General features: G+C 36.8%; 1 protein-coding gene across 1 annotated transcript; it reads right to left on the reverse strand.

The window, feature by feature from the left end:
- Window positions 1-973: 973 nt before the first annotated feature.
- LOC121416761 (sodium-coupled monocarboxylate transporter 1-like) lies at window positions 974-22,303 on the reverse strand. Its single transcript, XM_041610218.1, has 15 exons — window positions 21,944-22,303; window positions 21,401-21,466; window positions 19,157-19,208; window positions 18,688-18,755; window positions 16,336-16,490; window positions 15,383-15,514; window positions 14,466-14,595; window positions 14,104-14,192; window positions 12,975-13,087; window positions 10,336-10,417; window positions 6,070-6,145; window positions 5,220-5,431; window positions 3,252-3,352; window positions 1,701-1,828; window positions 974-1,236 (listed from the first exon to the last, which is right to left on the reverse strand). The coding sequence occupies exons 1-15, from the start codon at window positions 22,301-22,303 to the stop codon at window positions 1,087-1,089; spliced, it is 1,914 nt and encodes a 637-aa protein (XP_041466152.1). The 3' UTR covers window positions 974-1,086.
- Window positions 22,304-23,075: the final 772 nt, after the last annotated feature.

A 23,075-nucleotide genomic window follows, 5' to 3' on the forward strand; every position in this document is an offset into this window, starting at 1 on the left:
TTCTGTCTATCTTTATAATATCAATTGTGATATGCATGCTGACTGAGCAAGGATTGTTTACACAATATGAGTTTTTGTTTTTATATACATTCAAGAGGAGGATTACGTGCACTAAGGAACATTAGATAACATTAGTCCACTTTTAAATAACTCTTAATACATCTGAACGTCTTATCAAAGCGCTTCGCAGATATATTATTACCCCGGTGGATGTTCATGAAAGATTTCGGCACGGACCAATTTATAATTATAATTATAAGCACTGACAATTTCATTGAGATCCTTGGTTCTGATTGGCTTAGACTCTGACTATTGCTATGGCAATTGTCGAAGAAAGACAACTTTTCAATGCTAACAACTTTCATGAAACGGTCTCCAGGTCATCGGATTCAATCAGTCATTCCCGCACATAATTTGATTAATTCATTTTATATGCATCATCTTGTTATTTATTTGAAATATGCTGCTCGCTTTTCATTTGTTCTTGTATATTACTTGGTTCTAATTGTTTGTATCATTTGTGGCAGCATTTCATACGACTTCAATGTTCTTCCAAGCTGTCTCCACATGCTTTTTTATTGTATATATATTCTTTTACCTGGTAATTGTTTTTAATTTTGAATGAAATAAATTGAAATTGAATTGAATAATGCATGCATCAAGCTACAGTGACGTTCATGTCCTTCATGTAATTAGTTCTGCGCGCGTTGAAATCAACTAACAGCATGACATGCAAATCACAAAACCCCTTGTTCATTTAAGGCGTCTATTGACGGCCCAAAAGTGGCAAACACTCCTTTTTTGCACTGTTATCTTTGACGAATTTTAAGAGTCTATTTCCATCACGTCTACTTTTTGGACCGGTGGCAAACTGTATGAAAAAGTTTCTAAGAGTAATTACCTCCCCAAAAGTCCCTCCTTTTTTTTTTTTGGGGGGGGGTCACCGGCCTTGAAAATTGAGGGACCCCCCCCCTCCCCAATGATTGCCGGGTAAGGCAGGTCGTGTGAAATCACTGTGAGGTCGTTAGTAACGATACTTCTTTAATGAATGCTACACTCATATCATTGGGCTATGTTTTCCCATTTCTAGATGGCATCCATTGTATTTGTGGTTGGTCTTGCATGCCCATTAATATGATTAATGGATTCGTTGTCGTGATCATCAATATGATCCAACTCATCTTTCTTGGTGTAGACCTCTGTCATTTCTTCCTGAACGACTGGTAATTTATCATCCTGCGTATGGAAAGAGAGATACCATATTTCTTTTAAGTGGTAAAAATGGCAAAGAGCCTGTGACTTAATCGTTTGACTTAATAGGAAGGGGAGTGACAAAAGTCACCATTTCATTCATGTAATTGCAGGATGTTGTCCCAAAGGTAACTTTATACAACACACACATATTAGTTAATCCTTAAGAGCTGATTCCATGAATGCGCGTCACGTGACATTTACAGGAATCAGCTGTAGCAAACCAAATTAACCAACACGACAACAATACAATAGACAAAAGAAGAGAGTCAGCGGTGCAGTAGATTCCGATCTTAATGGCGATACCTACCCACACAACAACATGCGTGTGTGCAGCCACCACTTACATTAACCCCCATTACCGTCAAATCCACACGAGATATTAGTATGAGGTTATACTCGTGTGCAAAAATAATGTAAATGTAAAACTATTGAGAAATTAATCATACCTCTCCATAGCTGATCTTGTCAAATCCACAGCGCATGCGCCGTTTGAGACTTCCGGGGAAACAACAGAAGAGGGCGTCTGTCAAGTGATTCTTCAGGCGATTATCAATCAACTCGGGGTCTTGGAAACCTTCCGACATATCAAAATAAAGTGAATTCAGAAAAGAAATATCTGAAAATGTATCTTTTGAGTAATCGGACATTCATTTGCTAGGGGTTTACCATGTGGGTGTCGTGGTCTAGTGGTTACGACTCTTGTCTTTAAATATGTAGGTCGTGGGTTCGATTCCCATCACGGCGTGCGTTCTCGGTAAGAAAATTATCCGAATTGTGCTGCACTCAACCCAGGCGAGGCGAATGAATACCCGATAGGAAGAAATTCATTGATTATCTGATCACCTCAATGGCTGCCTTGCTACAGCCGTAGTAATCATGTTAATAATGATTATGATACAAAATGTAAAGTGCAGTAGAGTATATTGATAAACAGTGCGCTTCAAAAAAAGTTTACACTTTGAAAAAGCGCTGGGAATTAATAAATATACAACGTGTGAGTAATTTTTCACATATAATCTTAGGTTTGGGTCTCATATATCCAATAAAAGTAAAAGTTTTGACAGAATGCTACACTTGAGTGAGCACTATCCATTTTTTAAAGCTCACAGAAATCTGCGCAGAAATGCTCGTTTGTACCATGTGTGAAGGGAAAAGGGCGAGTCAAACTTACCCTGCGAAACATTTCTCATACATTTCCCTTGCACTTTTAGTCAATTGAAATAAAACAGATACATTCAAGCATTTGCTAACAATTTTGCCACCCAAATTGAAATTTCAACACTTAGTAAACACAACCTTCACCCTTTTTGTTCCAGCTGGATCTGAGGACATAACTGAATCTGAACGAACGTTTATACCAGACATCTTTAGCATTTTTTCACAAAGTTTTTTCATTTAAAGTGGGTTTCCATTTAATTTTTCATTTAATACTTGTTTCTCCACACTTTTCCCAAGCTCGACAATGATTAACAAAAATGAAAATCAAGCCTAACCATTTTAAATGTGTAAATTACAGCTCATTGTAAAGCAAATATCGTCACATTGGCCTCGGTGTGAGGGGGAGTGGGGTGGGGCGCAATGTACTCCTCGAAGTGGTTTGGGCAAAGAAACAAATTGAAAAATGTAAAATATATCTTCAAATAAATTTTACTAGCTAAATTCCACGTATTATTCATGATTAAAGTCTACTTTTATTCGCAAAACTATTTCAAAATTCTGCGCAAATCATTTTTCACTAACTTTTCAAAAGTAAGTGGTGCTCACTCAAGCGGACAGTTATATTGTCATTTGCTTAATGAATCTGTACCAATTTTACAATGAATGTGGAAAAAATTTCAGGACATTACAAATGTATAATTTTACATGATTTTTTCTAAGTGTAACCTTTTTTGATACGCACTGTAGTATCTACGCTTAATAAATGGTCCATATTATAAGTATCGTTATTCTTCTTCTTATTAGTAGTAGTATTATTTTATCATTACCATTACTATTACCTGTTAGATAACTGACAATCATTGCTGTGATGATACACACTATGGTTCCGATGAGTCCATAGTAAAGGAATGAAATATGATACAAGTTGGTAATTGCTGGCCTGGAAAGAGAGAGATAGAGAGGGACTGTCGAAATGTTTTTTTTTGTTTATTGAATATTAGAAACCCAATACACTTAAGCATGTACATGTACTCCGCCTTAGCTAATTCATTCATGGAGGGATGAGAGAAGACACACTTAAATCCCCAAAGTCGCCATTCAACATGCTTAAAAGGTGTTAAACGGGGGATCCACTAGGTTGTAGTTTACCCCCCCCCCCGCACTAAATATGTGTAAACATATACACAGACAGTTCTCATACCGGAATTTACTAATTCATAATACATACAGTGACACCTGTCTTTAGTGACCACCAGATGAAAACACAAATGAGGCCTTTATAGCAAGGTGACTGCTATAGACAGGTTCTAATACACACAATCTGCCTCCATGGGAATCAGTTCTAGTGATCACTATAGGCAGGTGGCCACTTACACAGGTTTGACTGTACATTAATGAAAATTGAATTAAAAAATGAAGTGCATGAGTCACAACTCCTTTGAATACTTAAAAAGAAAACCAAGAGTCTAAAACCCGACTAGACCAAAAGCTTCGGTCTCTGTTATGTTGGTTGTTCAGCTGAACTTCGTTGGCTTCACTCACCAAATACATAGACCGAAGTTAAACCGTCGTCTGTACGGGGGCTCAATGACCACGGCTAATTTCTTGTTTTTCTCCTCAATACCGTGATATTTTACACAAACAGTGCATTCATATGCACCTTTAGGTGATAATGTTTAAGTAACGACTAAGTAACGACAGTTTCTTACTCTAAATTCCCGCTTTGAAACTGGCATTCAGAGGATTGTCTCTAAAGTTGACACTTGCGACTCGGAGAGTGGGCAGCCATCTTGGTAATGAATTATTCATGAAAAAGTGGCCGGCGAAAGTTAGACTCCGCCCCATGACCTTTACGTCACACATATGCCTTGGCAAGCGCGAGGAAACGTTGAAAAGGAAAAGAATATTAATATTGAGTTGACGGTTGAGTTGACGGTGCCGTGGGAGACGAGGATAGAAGAGGCGAGGGAGAGGAAAATGGATAAGTATGCTAGTCTGAAGCAGGAGTGTGAGCAGAATGGATGGGGAGCAGAGGTACATACAGTCGAGGTTGGGTGCAGGGGGTTTGCGGGTGTCTCTGCAAGGAGGTGGATCCGAGCAATGGGGTTCAGTGGTAGGGAAGGGGAGAAGTGGGTGAGGAGAATGTGTGGGGCAGCCGAGACGGGCTGGGCTTGGGTTATTCAGAAGGCAGTGTAGTGCTTTCTGGACAAGATTACTTAGGTGTCAATGGGGGTGCTGTCCAGGGTATTCCAGCATAGCACTGGCCAGCCAGGGGGAGGTGTACAGCACTCAAATGGCCGAAACACTTGTGATCCCTGGTGTGCTGCTGATGACCCGTTGACATCTGCAGAATTTAAGATCTTTCTGTATTTTCTACAGCCTGACGGAAAAGAGATGATCTGATTGGCCAATGGTTTCGATAAGCAGTTGACCCGGAAGTTCATCCCACCTCATATGTTTGTGTACATTATCGACTTCGGAGGAACGAGTGAATTGGGAGCTACACGACAGCCGAGGAAAGTCACTGTTTTTGTTCCTTTCGAATTGATGTTTTACCACTTTAATGCCAATTAATGCCAAGAGGAAATAACAAGCTGCATTTTGGTAAGTTTCTTTTTATATATCGTTTTGAAATTAAGAAATAAATCGATGAGCCCCGCCGGGGGGATTTTGCGTTGTACCTCCCCTAATGGCGGGGATACGCTATCGAGCCGTCTGTGGACGAGGAGAAATTAAAACATTAAAAAAATGTTTAAAAACTCCTCGAAACAGACGGCTGCCAGCTGTCTAAAACCCGACGTACTTACAATTCCTCCGAAATTGGTTCCTGGGTTGAGCCTGGGAGTGTTGCCGTAGTCCATTCTGTGGTTGGGCTGGTGTAGGTCGTGTATGTGCCATTGGGTACTGGACAACCTTCAACCGATAAAGGCAGTTGGCCCCTTGATGAGGGGTATATGATTGATCCTACCTTGATCCAAACCATGACAATGAAACTGGCTACGAACCCAGCAACAGCCCCCTAGAAACACGAAAAATAAGTAAGGGTTCTTGGTCATCAGTGGAGGATGGATCGGTTAAAGAAAACACAAACACATGGCCCCAAAATTCGATCAAATAAGGCTAAACAACAAATTTACTCTTTCGTTCAAAATAAAATGTTACTTGACGTGCCCACGACCTAATATCAACAGAGCCTGCTGACATGGGGGGGGGGGGTCATGAAAGTTGTCAGCAATGACAAGTCGTCTTACTCCGACCACAGCGACAGTCAGAGGTCATAGCTTCTGAGCCAATCAAAACTACGAATTTCACAAAAATGGTCAGCGATGACCGTTTAATCATCGCTGACAACTTTGATTTTTTATGTACAGTCAGTTGTTTTCAGCGCTACCCTAGTATACAACTAGCAAGCTCAGATCGATTCTCATCGTTTCTTCAACTGTAGCTCTTTCACAATCGCATGGATCAGAGATGATTGAAATGTTAAGGAGTTACTAACTCTGGAACCGACGACAAAATCTCGCACCAAAAGTACCCCTCACAGTGCATCCTAAAAAAGTTGTCGCTATGATTCTATATCACATTATATTGGCTAAAACAAAGAAGGAGAATCTCAAGATAACAATTTATTGCAACAAAAATGTAGCTTATACGAACCTTTGAATTACAACGATGCACGAATACAGCTAAGATAAAGATACCAAGAAACCCGCCAGAGATCACCCCGACAATACTGATGGTAAACTGTGTTGAGAAAAAAACACACACACAAACAAATTCCATGCTTACTGTGGGCGTACGACGGATGTAAATACCTAAATTCGCGAGATTTTATGAAGAGGCCGCAGTGTCAACGTAAGACTGATTCATTTTTACAGGCCGTAGGGGTGGCAGAAAAATTATAACGCGGATTTATAACATTTAAAAAACAAATATTTTTATGCTTGCCGTAGTAATTAGACCAGCCGCATCCATTACGTAGAACGGATTACGGCGGCCGTACGTTGAGCGTACAGTGGCCATGCGGCTGCCCTGGACTCGAATGATGTTCCCTTCCCTCTTTTTCCCTTTTTCTGCTTTGCAAGCATGGTGCGACACTTTGAAAGGTTTCGGAAATTTCATTTCTACTGTAAAATAGCATGATGAGTGTGAAGCCACTCATTGTATACTCACTGTACATACCCTCCTGCCGCCGCCATGAGGGTGCCTTGCTATTCCTACTTGCATCTGGCGAAGTATTTGTTAAAAAAATTACGGTCGCGGCAGGGTTACTCTGCAGCGGCCCACAGTGGGCCAGAATGAACCTAAAGTGCGCCAAAACCCATTATTTACACATTTGTACGATTTAATTTGGTAGATAGGGGTGATTTCACCCGTAGAATTCAATGAAAGTATTTTCAAATATTGATGACGTCGTTAAAATACTGTTGTCTGATTGGGTGTTAACATTTGAGAAGAAATTACATGTTTCTAATTCTACAATAAGTTTCAAATTTTTAGAAACTAGTTTTAGAGAAATTTCAGCAATAATTAAGCATATTAGCAAACAGCAAACACACAAACAGGCAAACAAAGAAAAATAGTCTGTGCTCGGGGTACAAACAACTCAATATTGGTGACTAGAGTATCGCTTGAAGAGGGCACCCTACCACGAATCCGGAATTGTAAAATTCAAAGTGAAATTGTAAAAAAAAAATCAAATGAGTATTTTCATTCCCTGGGAACAACGATCAACCACACCTATATGAATTAAAATGGATTGATACCAGAAGTGGACAATGAAATCTTTAAAATAATTATTCCAATGGTAAATAATAGAGGCCGGGTCATCGGAAGGTTAATAAGTACAAGGCCCTACAAGGCCTACCTATTACACCAAGAACGGCGTATACAAAATCTCTCTCTGCTATCTCACCAACTATGTCTTTGGTGAGAGGATCTTTTGGCATACTTTGATCATCAGGGGGAAGAGGCTGTGATTGTGGTATTCTTAAAAACTTGCTACTAATCACAATGTCACCTGTTACCATTAGTCTGTGGAATACATATAAAGTCAATGAGAGTCACACACCAAACAATCCTAAAAATGATAATATACACTTCCTTCTTGATCGATACTAACAATAATTTATAGCAAATTTAGAATGAGCCAAGGGATAAACGAATTCATACGTATATGTGAAGTTACAAACCTTTTTGGGGGGATAAAAAGGATAATGCAACTTATACATATATAGAGCCCACGTATATCCCATCTCTGTCCATGCACATTTTCATATTTTGGCAGAAAACTGCATGAGACCTATCACATCCCTAGCCTTGTGTCGATATACAATAGCCCCTACTTGGTTTATGAACATCCAAACAAATTCATAATGTTATCCGGGAATCTTGTCAGATATGGAACACGGTATGGAACAGTTTGAAATCAAAATGAAGTTGTGCTACATGTATCATTATATAGTTAGTTGAAGTGGGAATGAAAGCTTGTCTTTACGTATGTTTAAAGGGGAATCCAACCCAAATAAAAACTTGTTTTTATAAGGAAAAGAAAAATCAGACAAGTTGATAAGTGAAAGTTTGAACAATATTGGACAAACAACAAGAAAGTTATGAATTTTTAAAAGTTGTAAATATTGGTAATCACTATACCCATGGAGACTTCAAATTGGCCGCATATGGGATGTCATAGTGATGTAAGGCAAGGACTATTCTTCCATGTACTCCATTACATATTATGGCTAAAATGTCATTTTTCCCAAAAGTTTTATTTCAAATTATATTTTTCTTTCATGAGGACATACTACAATATACTACCTGGGTTATAATTAGATTACTGCCCCAGGGGAAAGGGTACTTAGGAGAAAACCACAAATCCCTGATAATAAAGTACATGGCCTATGGGAAAGTTGTCCTTGCCCCTTGTCATAATTTACTTACACAGTTGCCAATTTCAAATCTACTTAGTATTAGTGATCTCAATTTTAAAGCAACTATAACTTTCTCATTGCTTGTCCGATTTTTTTCAAACTTTCACCATTCTGTTTAATTTATTTTTCTCCTTCCCAACATAACATTTTATGGCCAATGCTGGATTCCCCTTTAACGAAAATATTTTAGTCAGATACCAGTCACAAGAGCCAGACACTTGAACGGACACCCCCTCCCACTCTCTCTCTCTCTCTTTCTCTCCCAGCACGCGACGCGGAGTTTGGTTAATGTCACCCGCAACGTTCGGCACGCGCATAATGGGACACTAACTTGGAACGATTTTTGTGATAAATACGGCGAACATGTGGTTGGAAAACTTGTTATATCTCCAGAAAATGCAGGTATATGCAGCCAAATTTGATATCAATGTAAAGCCTGAACTATAACAAAGACCGTCATGATATTTACAACGCAGCAATCTACAGCAATTTGTAAAAGAAATGATCATAAAAAGAATTGCTAGAACCCCCCCCCCCCCCCCCATTGTCAAATGGTTTCGTCCAAATTTACCTTTGAAGAGATAATCACTTTATCTTGAAAATTTCCGATCACTTAAAACAATGATTCATCAAAAAGTAACGTCAATAAAAAATAAATTAAGCAATCCGTTTTGTTAAAATAGTGAAATATCTAAAAACGTGTCATTTACACATGCGGTAGCCGTAAAGGGTCATTTTTCCGGTAATATTGAATAAAATGGGCAACTAATGATCAATTTCATGGAGAAATATTGTATGGAGACATTTAACAGGTTCTTATCTTTGGTTAGAACATGAAAAAAAAATCAAAATTTGTTTCATGACCAAAAACCAGTTTTGGCGCACTTTTGCTCTCTCCTGGCCCACAGACTGTGCGGGAGTGCGTCAACATTTCAAGGACATACGGCAGCCGAAGAATTTCTGTCTCAATAAATTTAAAAATACTCCATGCAGCGACCCTAATACCTTGGTCACATTTGCTCTACAGCGGCCGTACGGCGAGTCGAAAACAGCCGTTTTATTAATTTTAATTCAAACCACCTGTATAGTTGGACAAAATATGTTAAAACGGCTGTTTTCGACTCGCCGTACGGCCGCCGTAGAACAAATGTGACCAAGATATAACATTCGTGACTGAACTGGACGTGGAAATTCTGCGGCGACCGTATAATTTCTACTCCCCATATAAACTGTGTAGTATACACGAATATGCATGAATTATCAATTTGTTTATAAAAAATAAGGTTACAGAAGTGGCATCATAATAAGTAAATCAATTGAAAATATACAAATAAGGATAGGCGGCCTACCTAAAGCAAATTAAGCAAGTGGGAGCCTTTCTTATCATTCGTAATTCACAGATGAATCAGTGTGAATAAATTCTAATTACCATAATCAAGTAAAATACATGAATATCATTTTTGGATATTCTCTAACCCATTTGTAGGTGACTTTAAAGTGATACATTCATTTGTTTTGTGCATTATAACTCCCTATGAAATCTTTTACTACAATTTCACTCAAAATGGGGTAAAATACCCCCCCCCCAAAAAAAAAGAGAGGAAAATCTCACTTCTTTCAGAGAGGAGCGTGATTATAAATTAGATAAGCTCTTTTGCATTTACAGATTACGTCATAAATTCAAAGGTGTGGCCTGTTGTTTACGGCTTGCAAAGTTTATTTACTTTATCACGTCACGGTGCGCTATTGAATTTTGTGTACATTCGTAGCCCCCCCCCCTACCCTTTAACGAAGTATTGGGTAATATGACCTAACAAAATGGTTCAATTCTACAAGCAAAATAAGAATCGCCACCTAAGGTTAACCAGATGAATGTAAATTAGCATTGACTAACGCCCTCGCACGATTCGGTATATCGAATTAGATGACGCGGAACCGGATAGCACACCATGACGTAGAAAATGTAAATAAACGTTGTAAGGCAATTAGTTACTGTCTGCATACCTGTAAGATTCCGGACTGCATGAAACTAATACAAAAAGAAAAGCCAATTGCCAATATGCCGTACACAAGAGCTGTAATAAAATAGAGAAAAAGTTATGTATTCTAAAACTTTGTAACAAATAACACATACAAACAATTGTATCTGGCCGTGCAAAATTTTCTTGTAATTAAAGGTAAAAGACAGTATTCACAGGAAACACTTATTTAATGAGAATGTCTTGAAAATCAAAGTTAAATGCCACCATATTTTCCCCCTCTAAGCGAGGGACTTATTCATAATTCATCACACATGTCATAACTGTAGTCAACTGAACATCACAATATATTTAACATTTTCTTTGGTTGTAATCATATTATTTTCTACTTCTCTTGCAAAAAGGTATTTTAAACTTGAACCTCTCCTGTCCATACTATATCTATTTCAATTAGGCAACATTTTAATATACACCAAAAGGCGATTTTCTTTGTTATATCCGTGTTTTTATCGGTATTGATTAATATAAGAAAAAAAATTCACATGAGTTTTGACGCTAAAAGAGTACATCACAACACTCCTAACCAGAAGCTATTCTTGGTCAAACAGCGCCGGGGACAATGGTTAAAGTCGCACCCCTTTCAAATTTATTATACATAATATCATTGCGAGTGCGATTTTTTTTTCATTATTCTTTGTTGTTTTTTTTTTGTAATCTTAACACGATTCATATCTAACTTATCAATGAATGCGAGCGCGAAGCGCGAGCTGACATTTTTTTTATCGTCGGACCTGAAAAGGAAACCTTAAAAAAAAGCCTGTTTAGAAAATCATGCATAAATTGTGGTAGGGATCTCATTAGATAAAGTGACTTAATACAATTAAGGGCGAAGCGCGAGCCTCTTTTTTTCAACATTAAGATCTTAAGACTGAAATTCCTAAACAAACTATGATAACAGCCGAACACGAAGCACAAGTGAGGATCTAACTAAGCTATTAATGCAGGCACAATCGATGAACTGATTTTTTTTAATATTCTCACCTGAATGAGGTCTTCCGATGAATACATAAACTTCCTATATGTATCTCAACATGGTAATGCGAGTGAGAAGCGCGAGACATTTTTTTAATGCATAACCTCTCATTAAAGGGGACGATTATTTGTAGAAAGAAAAATAATACTAATAAAGAGGGTTTGTATCTTCCTTATCAAATCAGTGATGATAATTTAAGGACAATTAAACCAGAAAATTAAATGTGTATTTCAGAAGTGTTTGTAAGAACGAAGGGTAAATTATCAAAATGCTAACCCGCAGACATGAACAGTTATAATATGCGTTTGACAAATAAATACTCTAAGGACTATTTGATTCTTGAAAAGAATAAGTGTACTATATATCACTAATAAAAAATGGCACGATATTCATTAAAAAACATGCAATTTTAATTTCTAATTGAGTTGGAAACTGCATTACCAGTGGTATTCCTTTTCTGCCCTTTTTTCCCTTAAGTTTGCCTATTCTTTATGCAAAAACAAAGCTTTTTCTGTTCATTCCTCGTTTTCTTTTCTTTATTTGCGCCCCCTTTCCCTTTTATGAGCCCCCATGAAATTGACGCCCGGGCACGTGCTTCCCTTGCCCTTCCCTAGATATGCCACTGCTCCGAACGTAAGAAAAGTGCTACAAATGTGTTTTGTCAGCAATACTTCATTTAAAACGATTATTTCTAACGGGTAATAAGTTGTTTAAAAGTAAGCGAAGCTCACCTTTACATGTCCAATTTCTTTTAAACACAAAAAACAGTGAATATCAGTCTGCATCTGTTCGTAGAATTCGGTTTTAAACAAATCCGATAAAAAAAACCTTCATTACTAATTACCACTATATTGTTATAGGTTTAGATTTGGTACATTGAAATAGAATCAGCTTTGTGAAATTATGAAATCTTAGCTAAACACTGGTAATTCTGATAATCACTAACACAAAAATGCATATGTGGGACAGTGTATTATTAATATTATTTTTATATGCGATTGTTTTTTGGGCCTGATGTTGCCATCATAAGATGATAAAAAGTGGCACATGACTGCCACGTAAAAACTATACTTAAATGAAAAGTACAAGATTTTACATCCAGCTAATTAAATACGAATTAACCCTATACTATTCTTAACTATTTCCATGTTGGGAGCTAAAGGGAATGTATTGGAGGGGAGAATTCCACAGCCTCGCCGTCCTTGGAACATGGACCTAATAGTAGGTCCATGCTTGGAATATATGAAGTATTCGATTTTGGGACAGTGACTCTGTATTGGTGGGCAGCTTCGAAAATACCCGACATTTATGGAATTCTTTGCGTTTTTTTTTTTTTAGCAATTGCACCTTTTTTTTCTTCACTTGAGCCATTCGGCATATTTTTTTCATTATTTTTACAATGAAACACCTGAGTGCTTATTTTGTTGATTCTGTTCGAAGTCATTTTGAGATCGTTACCACAAGTTGCATTTATCTTTAACTGATGAAAATACATTATGAACGTCAATTTGCAGCGCGGGAAATAATGAATATTAGAAGATATATATACATACATATATATATATATACATCATCTTTTAGAGAAGTTCATTATGAAAAATCACAATCGTTGTACTCTACCTAATATCTTGGCGACTCTGGCGTAGTTTCGCTCACTAATATTCGGCCATATTGCTTTCACGCCATCTTCTGCCGTGACAGCTGCCAGTGCATTTACTCCAGACGATAGCGTGCTGCAGAAATGGATGACATTTAAATGTTAAATAATTTATCTACGTTTTGGTTTCTTCAATATTTTTGTCTGTTTTTGGTATTATCGTTCTACGGATTACGAGAGTAAAACAAGAACAATCCGAAACTAGACTATTCAATTTTTGAACAGTTCCATTTTGTATACACAGCAACATGTTTCAACTGGCGCAATTTTTTTCTCCAACATAGTGCCTTTTTTCGTGCAACGACATGGTTGTCAGAGGGATTTCTTCCCTAACCCTAAATCACTTATTGCCCGAGGGTTACAGGACATGGTATTATGAATAACCTTCAAAGAATATCGGGGCTATTAATTTCATTTTTTAAATTTCATTCGTCATGTGATATACTGTAGGTTAAATATACTCTTAATATTTATATATATATATATATATGTGTGTGTGTGTGTGTGTGTGTGTGTGTGTGGGTGGGTGTGTGTGTGTCCGGAGTTCGATCCCCGGCCGCGGCACCTATGCCCGTGAGCAAGGCATTTAATCTACAATGCTCTTTTATTCTGCTTTCAAATAAATGGAAATGCTATATTCATTGTTGGTAACTAGGTGCGCACTTTTTTTTTTAAAGTGTGGAAGAGTGTGTGTGTGTATATATATATATATGTATATATATATATATATATATATATATATATATTTATACACATACATAAATCATTATTCTATTTATTCTCAGATAGATTTTCATTAAACCTTCCTTCGCACTTTGATCTTGTTTAAGATTTTTATTTTCCCTAAACCAACATATCATCAAGATTAACTTCCACTTTTAATCAATTTGTCTTTTTCTTGCATTTTTTTCTTTTCTTTCTATTTATTTTCTTTTTTTTCTTCTTTAACATGCTTTCTTTTCCCTTTTTACATTGAATTAAATTGCAGAATAATATATATATTCTTGTCCTCTTATATACTTGTGCATTTTTATGAAATAAAGAGAACTTAGAATCGAATTGTATATCAGTTAGCATGTGGTTATAACCTACCTCAGAGAAGCACTGACAACTGATGATAAAAATACACCAGGCATTCCGGGTAACTTGGCAAACAACTCCATCACAAAGAGAGGCATTATCTATAAAAAAAAAATAATAATAATAAATAAATAAATAACGAAGGGGAAAAAAACGAAATTCGATTCTGGAAAGAAGTTTATGGGGAAAATGAAATTTCAATATAAGAGGTGGCGATTAAATCACATGCAGATAAGCTCTAAATGATAGGAACTGAACTTAGACCTACGGATAAAGATGTAAACAAGTGTATCGATTTCTGTAATTGTTAAAGAGATCTTATTTTCACCAAAAAGAACCTATCTACCCGATAGTTTATGTTATGAATTATATACCTGGTCACGTGACGAGACGACCTTCGATTTCCATGGGTCACAGTTTACGTAGTAGGCGTACATTACCAATCCAGAGAGTATGCACAAAGCAAATATTATCCCCTTGAAGAGGACCGCGAGGAACAAGGCCCTACAGACATGAAAAGAAAACGATTTTTTTTTCGAAACAAGAAAAAAAAATGTTGTTTTCAGGTGAACTATTCATTTGGGGGGCTTACACATGAACAAAATTTCAACATTTTTTTTCTGTTCGGCATCTATGTTGCAAACGATTTTAATATAATCATAAAGCCAAATATTTTAGTAACCAATACAATAATACATTAAGCAGTGATTTATTATTTACTATGATTTTTATTTATTGCCTGTTTCTGTCTTCTAATATCATATTTTTTCATTGATTTCTTTTATTTATCTATCTTTATATTTATTTATTCATCTTTTTTGGTGAGGATTTAAAACATTTCTATGCAGAGAGTTGGCAGTAAAAAAATGATGGAAATACTACTACCTCACACTTACCCTGTTTACATGTAATCGGCTTTTGGTTCAGAACCGCGAGTCGATGCAGAATCGGCTTTTGGGTTTATCTTGCACCGCGTTTACACGCTGCACGCTGCCATAATAAAGACAACGGTGAATCCATGCGCTCACAAGTACGTCATAATGGTACAGTAAATGAAATGCGCTTGAATTGCCGATGCAGAATCGGCTTTCTGTTTACACGTAGAAAAAAAGCAGATTCTGCATCGGCACGTGGTTCTGAACCTACTACTTTGGTGGTGCAAAATTGCCGATTCTGCATCGAGAGCCGATGCAAGTTAATCGCGTTTACGCGCAATGAAAAAGCCGATGCAGCGTGTAAATTGTTGCCCATACGCCTTGTTTCACCTGCTCAATGCTTGGAAGTTACTTACTGTATGGCCCTGGTCTTGGTTCCACAGGCAATAAGGCGTTGAACCTCTACTTGGTTTGGTCTTGCCCCGTTAATAGTACTTCCTATTAACATAGTCCACAGTGTATATAGGATCCTCGGATCTGGGTTCCCCCTAAATAACAGTTAAACGAAAATTTACACAGCAGCCTACAGTACATCTCTTTTTTAGCACAATGTTGGCTGAGAAATTGTCGTTACAATCTCTGGTTCTGGGGAAGAAAGGAGACGGTTGCAATTGGACATTTAAATTAAACCCATCCCACTGCAACAATAATTGTATATATTTTTTTAATTTATTTATTTTATTGAAATATATTTATTCAGAAAAACACAAGATTTGTATAAAAATACTGTTTTACATCAGATTCCAAAAAGGTTAAAAAGTTACATCAAAATTCAAAAATCAAAACTGATATAAGAATACGACCAGGTGCATATAATATGCTAAAAATAAGAATGACAAAGGCAGTTCGTATTTACGCAATTTATTTATTTGAATAGATGGTTAATCAAATAGATCATAGATATTTATTACTGAGCACTATACATAAATGATTAAAAAAGAAATTCATTCAATAATGGATAAACCAAAAATAATGGTTGACAATGATAATGATAGCTATTATGATAATGATGATAATAGTAATAATGATGATAATAATTATCAAAATAATATTTTTAATGACAACAAATAATCATATCAAATTCAGGAGAAAATATGTGATTAGATAAATCTATGGCAAAACTTTTAAATCGAATTTAAAAGTTAAAAAGGTGATTGCTTGATTATATCAATTAATAAATGAACGCAATTAATGTACATGTACTTAAATTAATGCAAATGATTAAATAAGTTAATCATTTAATAACACAAATTAGTATGTTAATCATCTCAAATGGGGAGTTGGTAAATTTGGCAAAAAAAATCTTTACTCGAGAAACTGGATCCGATCGCCCTGTTCAGCAATTTGCCAAACTTTGTCGAGACCGCCGACCACCATGGTGCCTTTGATGATCAGGGCGACGACACCGACGATCATGATGATTCCTTGGACGGTGTCTGTCCACACAACTGCCTTCAAACCACCCTGCACATATACAAGATGTATATTTATATATATAAAAGTGTGATGTTAGTCACGTACTACAGCTTTGGCAACTCTTTTATTTAGATATTGTGTGAAAGAAATGGATGAAGAGAACAATGGTTGGCGTAGCTTAAATCAAGGTTCTCCAGAGCTATCTGCCCTTTTTTGGAAAACAAAAATGGAAACGCCGAAAAAATGCTTCTGCCGGGAATCGATCCCAGGCCACCAGCTTTGAACGCCGGTGCCTTAACCACCAGACCGCAGAGACGGGTTAGTGGCAAGGACGACCCCGATCCGACTGACCGTAGGATAAACAGATTTTCGACACTATATCAATTATAATTTCCTTTGTCGGGTGTGGGTAGGTAATGAACAATGACAAGCCGCAATTGTTATCTTCATCCATTCCTTTCACAACTTATTTGAATAAAAGAATTGCCAAATGCTGTTGTGCACGTATAATTTCACACATGATAAATGATTCCCAATCATATATATATGTATATATATATATATATATATATATATATGTGTGTGTGTGTGTGTGTGTGTGTGTATATATTTATTTATATATATCTATTCATATATATCTATTCATATATATGATTGGGAATCATTCTTTAAAGCGTAATACCGATCTGTGTAATACGAATCCCAACCACGGTGTGTTTTCCTTCCGTAAAAAAAAATCTACACTATGCTGCACTCAACCCAATTGAGCTGAATTGGTATCCGCCAGGATTGATTCCTTTAATGCATGCTAGAGCTAATCCCGGGGTAATAATAATAAAAGATATTAAAATCCCTTTTAATATAAGATGTACCATGTGTTTGACATTTTTACTTTCTCACACAGCTTTCTCATTTCCCCTCTTATTCAAGAGCATTCAACACATTCTTTTCATGAGAAAAGTTTAGTTTTCATCATGATGATCATATTGATCTCAATATACATGGTGATTGTATCCGTGAGCATGCAAATTAGAGACAGATCACCTAATTCGTCCTCACGACGAATGAAAATTATAGTTAATATATATATATATATCAGTCAGACCGCAGGTCCCTATGCTAATGAGCAAAAAGGCCAGATTCATCCAAATCATCTCGTGACTGAATCCTCCTTGCAAAATCTCGTGATTCGTGAGATTTTTTTCTCTAAGAATTTACCTGTTTTAACTTCAAGTTAAAGGAAATATTATTGCACCATCAGATAGAGTAAAAGTTACTCTTTCATATTGGTCATTTCTTTTGTATACAATATTTTGTTAAATAAGTACATTTCTGGCCTGAAAGTGTGCCTCAAAACTGAATTTTCTTCCTCCGTTTTCTTTTGCAAATTGCGCAAAACTTTTTATTTTGAGCTTCAATGATATCTATATCACCATAAAGCTGAGCTTCTGTACTTTCTCACAATGCCACACTTGATATGCGGCACCTTTTAATCGGGTCAAGATCACACTTTTCCCACCAAGGTACAAGACGAGATTTCTGAAATTTTGTACTTGCATGAAATCCAGAGTCCTGATTGGCTGGATAAGGTTCACAGAACAACAGGCGCGCGGTATTTGAGGAGATTACCACATGGGAAGTGTGACCTTCCCACGAACCCAGGCACTGGAACAGTTGGAATTTGCCACTGGGTGGTCTCTTTGACCAATCAGAGTGCAGTATTCTTGTTTTCAAACTGCTTTATGAACTTGGCAAATGAAAAGTGTGATCTTGACCCGATTAAACCAAATCTTATTTTGAAACCTATATAATTTTATAGCATACATATTCAGCTTTATCCTGATATGAAAATCATTTGAGCTCAAACATAAAGTGTGAAAATAGCAGCTTTTGTCAGGTGAAAATTTTTATTTTGTAGCATATTTTAGATCAAAATTTTAACCTATATTACAAAATCTTTGAATAAATCCAAACACATGACCTGAAAGAATTATTCTTTTTCTTTACAATGGTGGCAAATTCATGAAATTCGAAATTCGAACATGAAATTGCACAATTAGAGCAGCAATGACCGAATAAAAAGAGGTGTTTTGGTCCGCATCAAGCTCATTAAATATGCAAAACAACTCAAGTCATGAATATCACTTGGATTAAAGAAGCCACTTTCTTGGGACCTGCAGTCTGACTGTTATATATTTGCACCACGCAAATTACTCTTATTTGTAAAATACTCCTGGATGCTTACCACTGATGTATAAAATATACACACTACTCCAGTCAACAGAATACATGTCCACAGATCAAACCCAGTAACTATGGCAACCAAATGAAAAAAACAAAATAAAAGGGATATTAATTGAAGTAACACGTTGCATTTTTTTTTGAGGGGGTAATAATTGTTTGTTAGCTATTCTTTCCCCCCTTTTTACATTGAAACTAAAATATTTTGAGGGGGTAATTATTCATTTAGCTAGATGTTCGGCAACATATACATTGCGCCATCCAAATAATTCCATTATTAATGTGGGTCTCAATCACACGATTACACTACAAACGAAAATGCATTATGGGTAACGCACTTGGCAAGTTTTCAGTAGTTGGTTATTGTTTATTTTAAGTAGTCACATGTACAAGGCAGTCAGTTGGAATTTGCTTTAAATTGAGAGGTGTGCAGTTTAAAACACTAGCACACAAAGAAAATGAAGATGACATACCTGCATTCAACACTATCGCAGGTGTGTAGACCACAGATCCCAAATAGAACAGCTGTACGGTGACAAGTATGGTAAGGCGAAAATCAAAATGAGCGTATGATTACACATTGACGATCTTACGAACAAAATGAAATATACAGAGGGAAATGGAAAAAGAATAACTGTTCTTCTTCTTCTACTACTACTACTACTACTACTACTACTACTATTACTACTTCTATTACTACTAATAATACTAATAATAATGATAATAATAATAGCCAAAATAATGATAATAATGGTCTAACTATAATAACAGTATAAATGATAATGATTATAATGATAATGATGAAAATAATGATAATGACAATAATATCAATGGTGATGATAATAGTGGCAATTTGTTGAGCGCAAACTGATCGCCAGAGATCCCGATGGCGGCTAGCTCCAATGGCGTAGGCTGGGGGTACGTGCCACCTCCCGCTCTGGCAGAGGAGTTCCTACACTAGCAAACACAACGAAATTTGTACCAATTTTTTTTTTGCTTTCAACAGCTGATTTTTTCCAAACTGTAGTTTCACCCCCCCCCCCAAGATCCCCCACCATACTACTTTAGTGCACCTCTCAATGCTCAAACAAGCCTACACCCTTGAACCCAGTAACGATGTCCTCGCGTTCACTTACATTCCGAAAACAATAAATGTGTAAAACATAAATATGTTACACTTTGTCAACAAACCCAAGCAAGAGGCGAACAAAGAAAAATGATAATGAAAAAATAGCATATAGTAGCATTTGTTATCCGTATTCTGCACTTTCCACATTTTTAAAGGCATGAACCTTGTATTAATGGAGTTATTGCTATCCCAATTATTGACCCATAATCATTGGTTCTATATGCTTTGCATGTTCGATGATGTTGTAAATATTCATTGTAGCCTAAATCAATGTAAATATTGATTGTAAATATCATGTGTACTCTCATACCCCTAGAGCTGGTCGATATAGAAAAAAATCGTACGTTATCTTATCTCCTAAGCGTGCGTCAGACATGGAAAAAAGTCTTATAATTTTCTAAAATCCAATAATTGGGCTTGAAACGTTTACTAGCGTCACGACGCGCTACCACGTTTGATTACCTTTATAAAAACGCGCCGTCTATTGTACAGGATAAAGGGTCATCTCTTTGATATTTTGCACGCCGGTTAATCACGAAATATATAGCTTGTTAGTAAAAGACAATCACGATGCCACATACTAAAATACACCCGCAGAAAGCTCGCAATGCATGTTGGCAACCAAACATGCAAGTTTGGCCTATTTCATCATCCTTTAAAAAAACGTTCATAATTTCATTCTTATTTTACATACTGGTAACCTGTGAAGCAGTTCAATCTCAGATCATAATGTGCATTGTATGTATTGGTAACTGTTTATGGTTTACAGAATCGAATCCGAAAAGAACCTGTGCAGGGCGGTCGGCTGTATACTCAATGACAATAAACATGTATTTTATGGTGGCCCTGAAGGGACATCGCATATAGACCAAATCGCGAATATTCACGACGTCGCCAATTTCGTCCTGGATTTCGTCGTCAATTTGAATATTCACGAAGAAATTGGTGACGAAATTTAAGACATCGTGAATTCCGTCGCCAATTTCGTCCAAATTTCGTCGCGAATTATTCACGACGAAATTCACGACGTCGTGAATTTCTTTTGCTTGCCTGGGCGGTATGCAGGTTGAAACAGAACGATGTCCACTGCTATCCGATTGGGCGAAATTAAGGAAAATAAATTTGATATTAGACCAACTATTTATGAGACGAAATGGTCAAAGACGAACTGGTGATAAGACGAAGTGATGACTGGACCAAATGGTTATTGGACCATGGTTGTTAGGCGAAAAGTTAATGGACAGACTTGCATTATACGAAATGAATGTAGACCCTGTTGTGAGTGGACGAATTAGCAGCAGGCGAATTGGTTTCAACCCGCATACCGCCCAGGCAAGCAAAAGAAATTCACGACGTCGTGAATTTCGTCGTGAATTTCGTCGTCAATATTCAAATTGGCGACGAAGTTGGCGACGTCGTGAATTTCGTCGTGAATATTCAAATTGACGACGAAATTGGCGACGTCGTGAATTTCGTCGTGAATATTCGCGATTTGGTCAATATGAGATGTCCCTTCAGGGCCACCATACGTCTGTGGTCCTCTACTGCCAATTAAGTTTAACTAAACTTTTATGAAGTGTACACATACCGTAAAAGATGAAAAAGCTATGTTTGTTATCAGTCGTAAAGCTTTGTTGAAACGCATTTCAAAAAACTGTGAGAAAGAAAGATATTAACATGAAATAATTATTTTGCTACCTTTATTTACTGAGGGAAATATAGAATGAATGTACAACCATAACACTGCATTTGACTTGTCAATTAAGACAATTTAAAATGAGAAGAACCTAAATTAAAACTATTTACAAAAAAGTCTTTGAATATACCAGTTGTTTATTGTTAGCGCTCTATGAATAGGGACTGACGATAAGGTATTTTTCTCTCATTTTCGTCTTTGTATCGGTTTTATTTTTTATTTTTTATTTATTCATTATTTTTTTTGGGGGGTCTTTACTTTCTTTTTCTTCTTCATCGTCTTCTTCTTCTCCTCCTCCTTTTTCATCTTCTTCTTTTCTTCTTCTTCGTCTTCTCCTACCCCTCCTCCTCCTTCATCTTCTTCTTTCAATCTTCTCCTCCCTTCCTCTCCGTCACTATTTACAATTTCAACACAATAAGAAAGATAGTTGCTCACCTCATAAATACTAATGACGTTTATTCTAAGGAAAATGGGTAGGAAAAGGCGACAAAACAAGACATCTCCTAGGGCACCTGTCACCATCATCCAGGAAAACATAGTCCCATATACGTAGATCTCACCAGGCATTGATATTACAGCTATTGCAGATATATAGCTCACCGCCAGGGACATCGCAACAGGGAAAATACCCATTTTTCGATTACCCACTAGGAATTCGTCGGCCGTCTTTTGCTTCCCGCCGGAGCAAGCAGAGTACACACCGATGGACGCGGACACGAAAAGCATCGCTCCGAAGACGACGTAGTCCCACACGCTGAAATAGCGGGGGCCTGAATCGAGTCCTTGTTGGTCCATTATGATGACTCTGTGGATGAGGCAGTTGTAAATATTAATTAATAAATTTTCAGTGTTTTACCCTCCTTTTGGATGACTGAGAGAAAAGGGGAAATATGGTTCAAAGTGTACCCAAATATGCTAAAAATTGCTGGCTTTCATGCCCAAAATATCATATGCCATAGGCATGAAATTTAAAGTATGAATATTAATCAAGGGTTATAATGGTCGCATACATTCGTAATTCCGAAGCTTCGTAATTCCGAAGGTTCGGTTATTCCGAAGGTTCGTATTTCCGAAGGTTCGTAATTCCGAAGGTTCGTGATTCCGAAGGTTCGTCAATCCGAAAACGAAATAAGGTTCGTAATTCCGAAAATTAAATAAGGTTCGTATTTCCGAAAATGAAAAATTATTCATTATGGTAACAAAAACGGTGTTGTCATTACAAGATTACACTATTATGCAATGACGATCGATGATACATGCATGTGTTGTGGCCAAAGGCATGTATTTCATTAAGAATAGGCGCCCTGATCAAGCATAGGCTAATTTCGATTTTATCTGAGCAATTGCTGCCTAAGCAAATGGTTTAAAAATGCAGGGGATCAAGTGTGTTGGTCGCGTGCGAGTAACCTCTAGATAATAGGATTTGTATTGGAGGGGATGTCAGTTTTAATAACAGCTTCTGCTGGTAATAAAAATAATACTATAATAATGATCCTTGTGAGATGTTGAAAGCGCGAATCGCAAGCTCAAACTAATAGACATTTCATGTAACAAGACGTGAACTCAA

The sequence above is a fragment of the Lytechinus variegatus genome, chromosome 6 (assembly GCF_018143015.1).
Source record: "Lytechinus variegatus isolate NC3 chromosome 6, Lvar_3.0, whole genome shotgun sequence".
NCBI classification, from domain to species: domain Eukaryota; kingdom Metazoa; phylum Echinodermata; class Echinoidea; order Temnopleuroida; family Toxopneustidae; genus Lytechinus; species Lytechinus variegatus.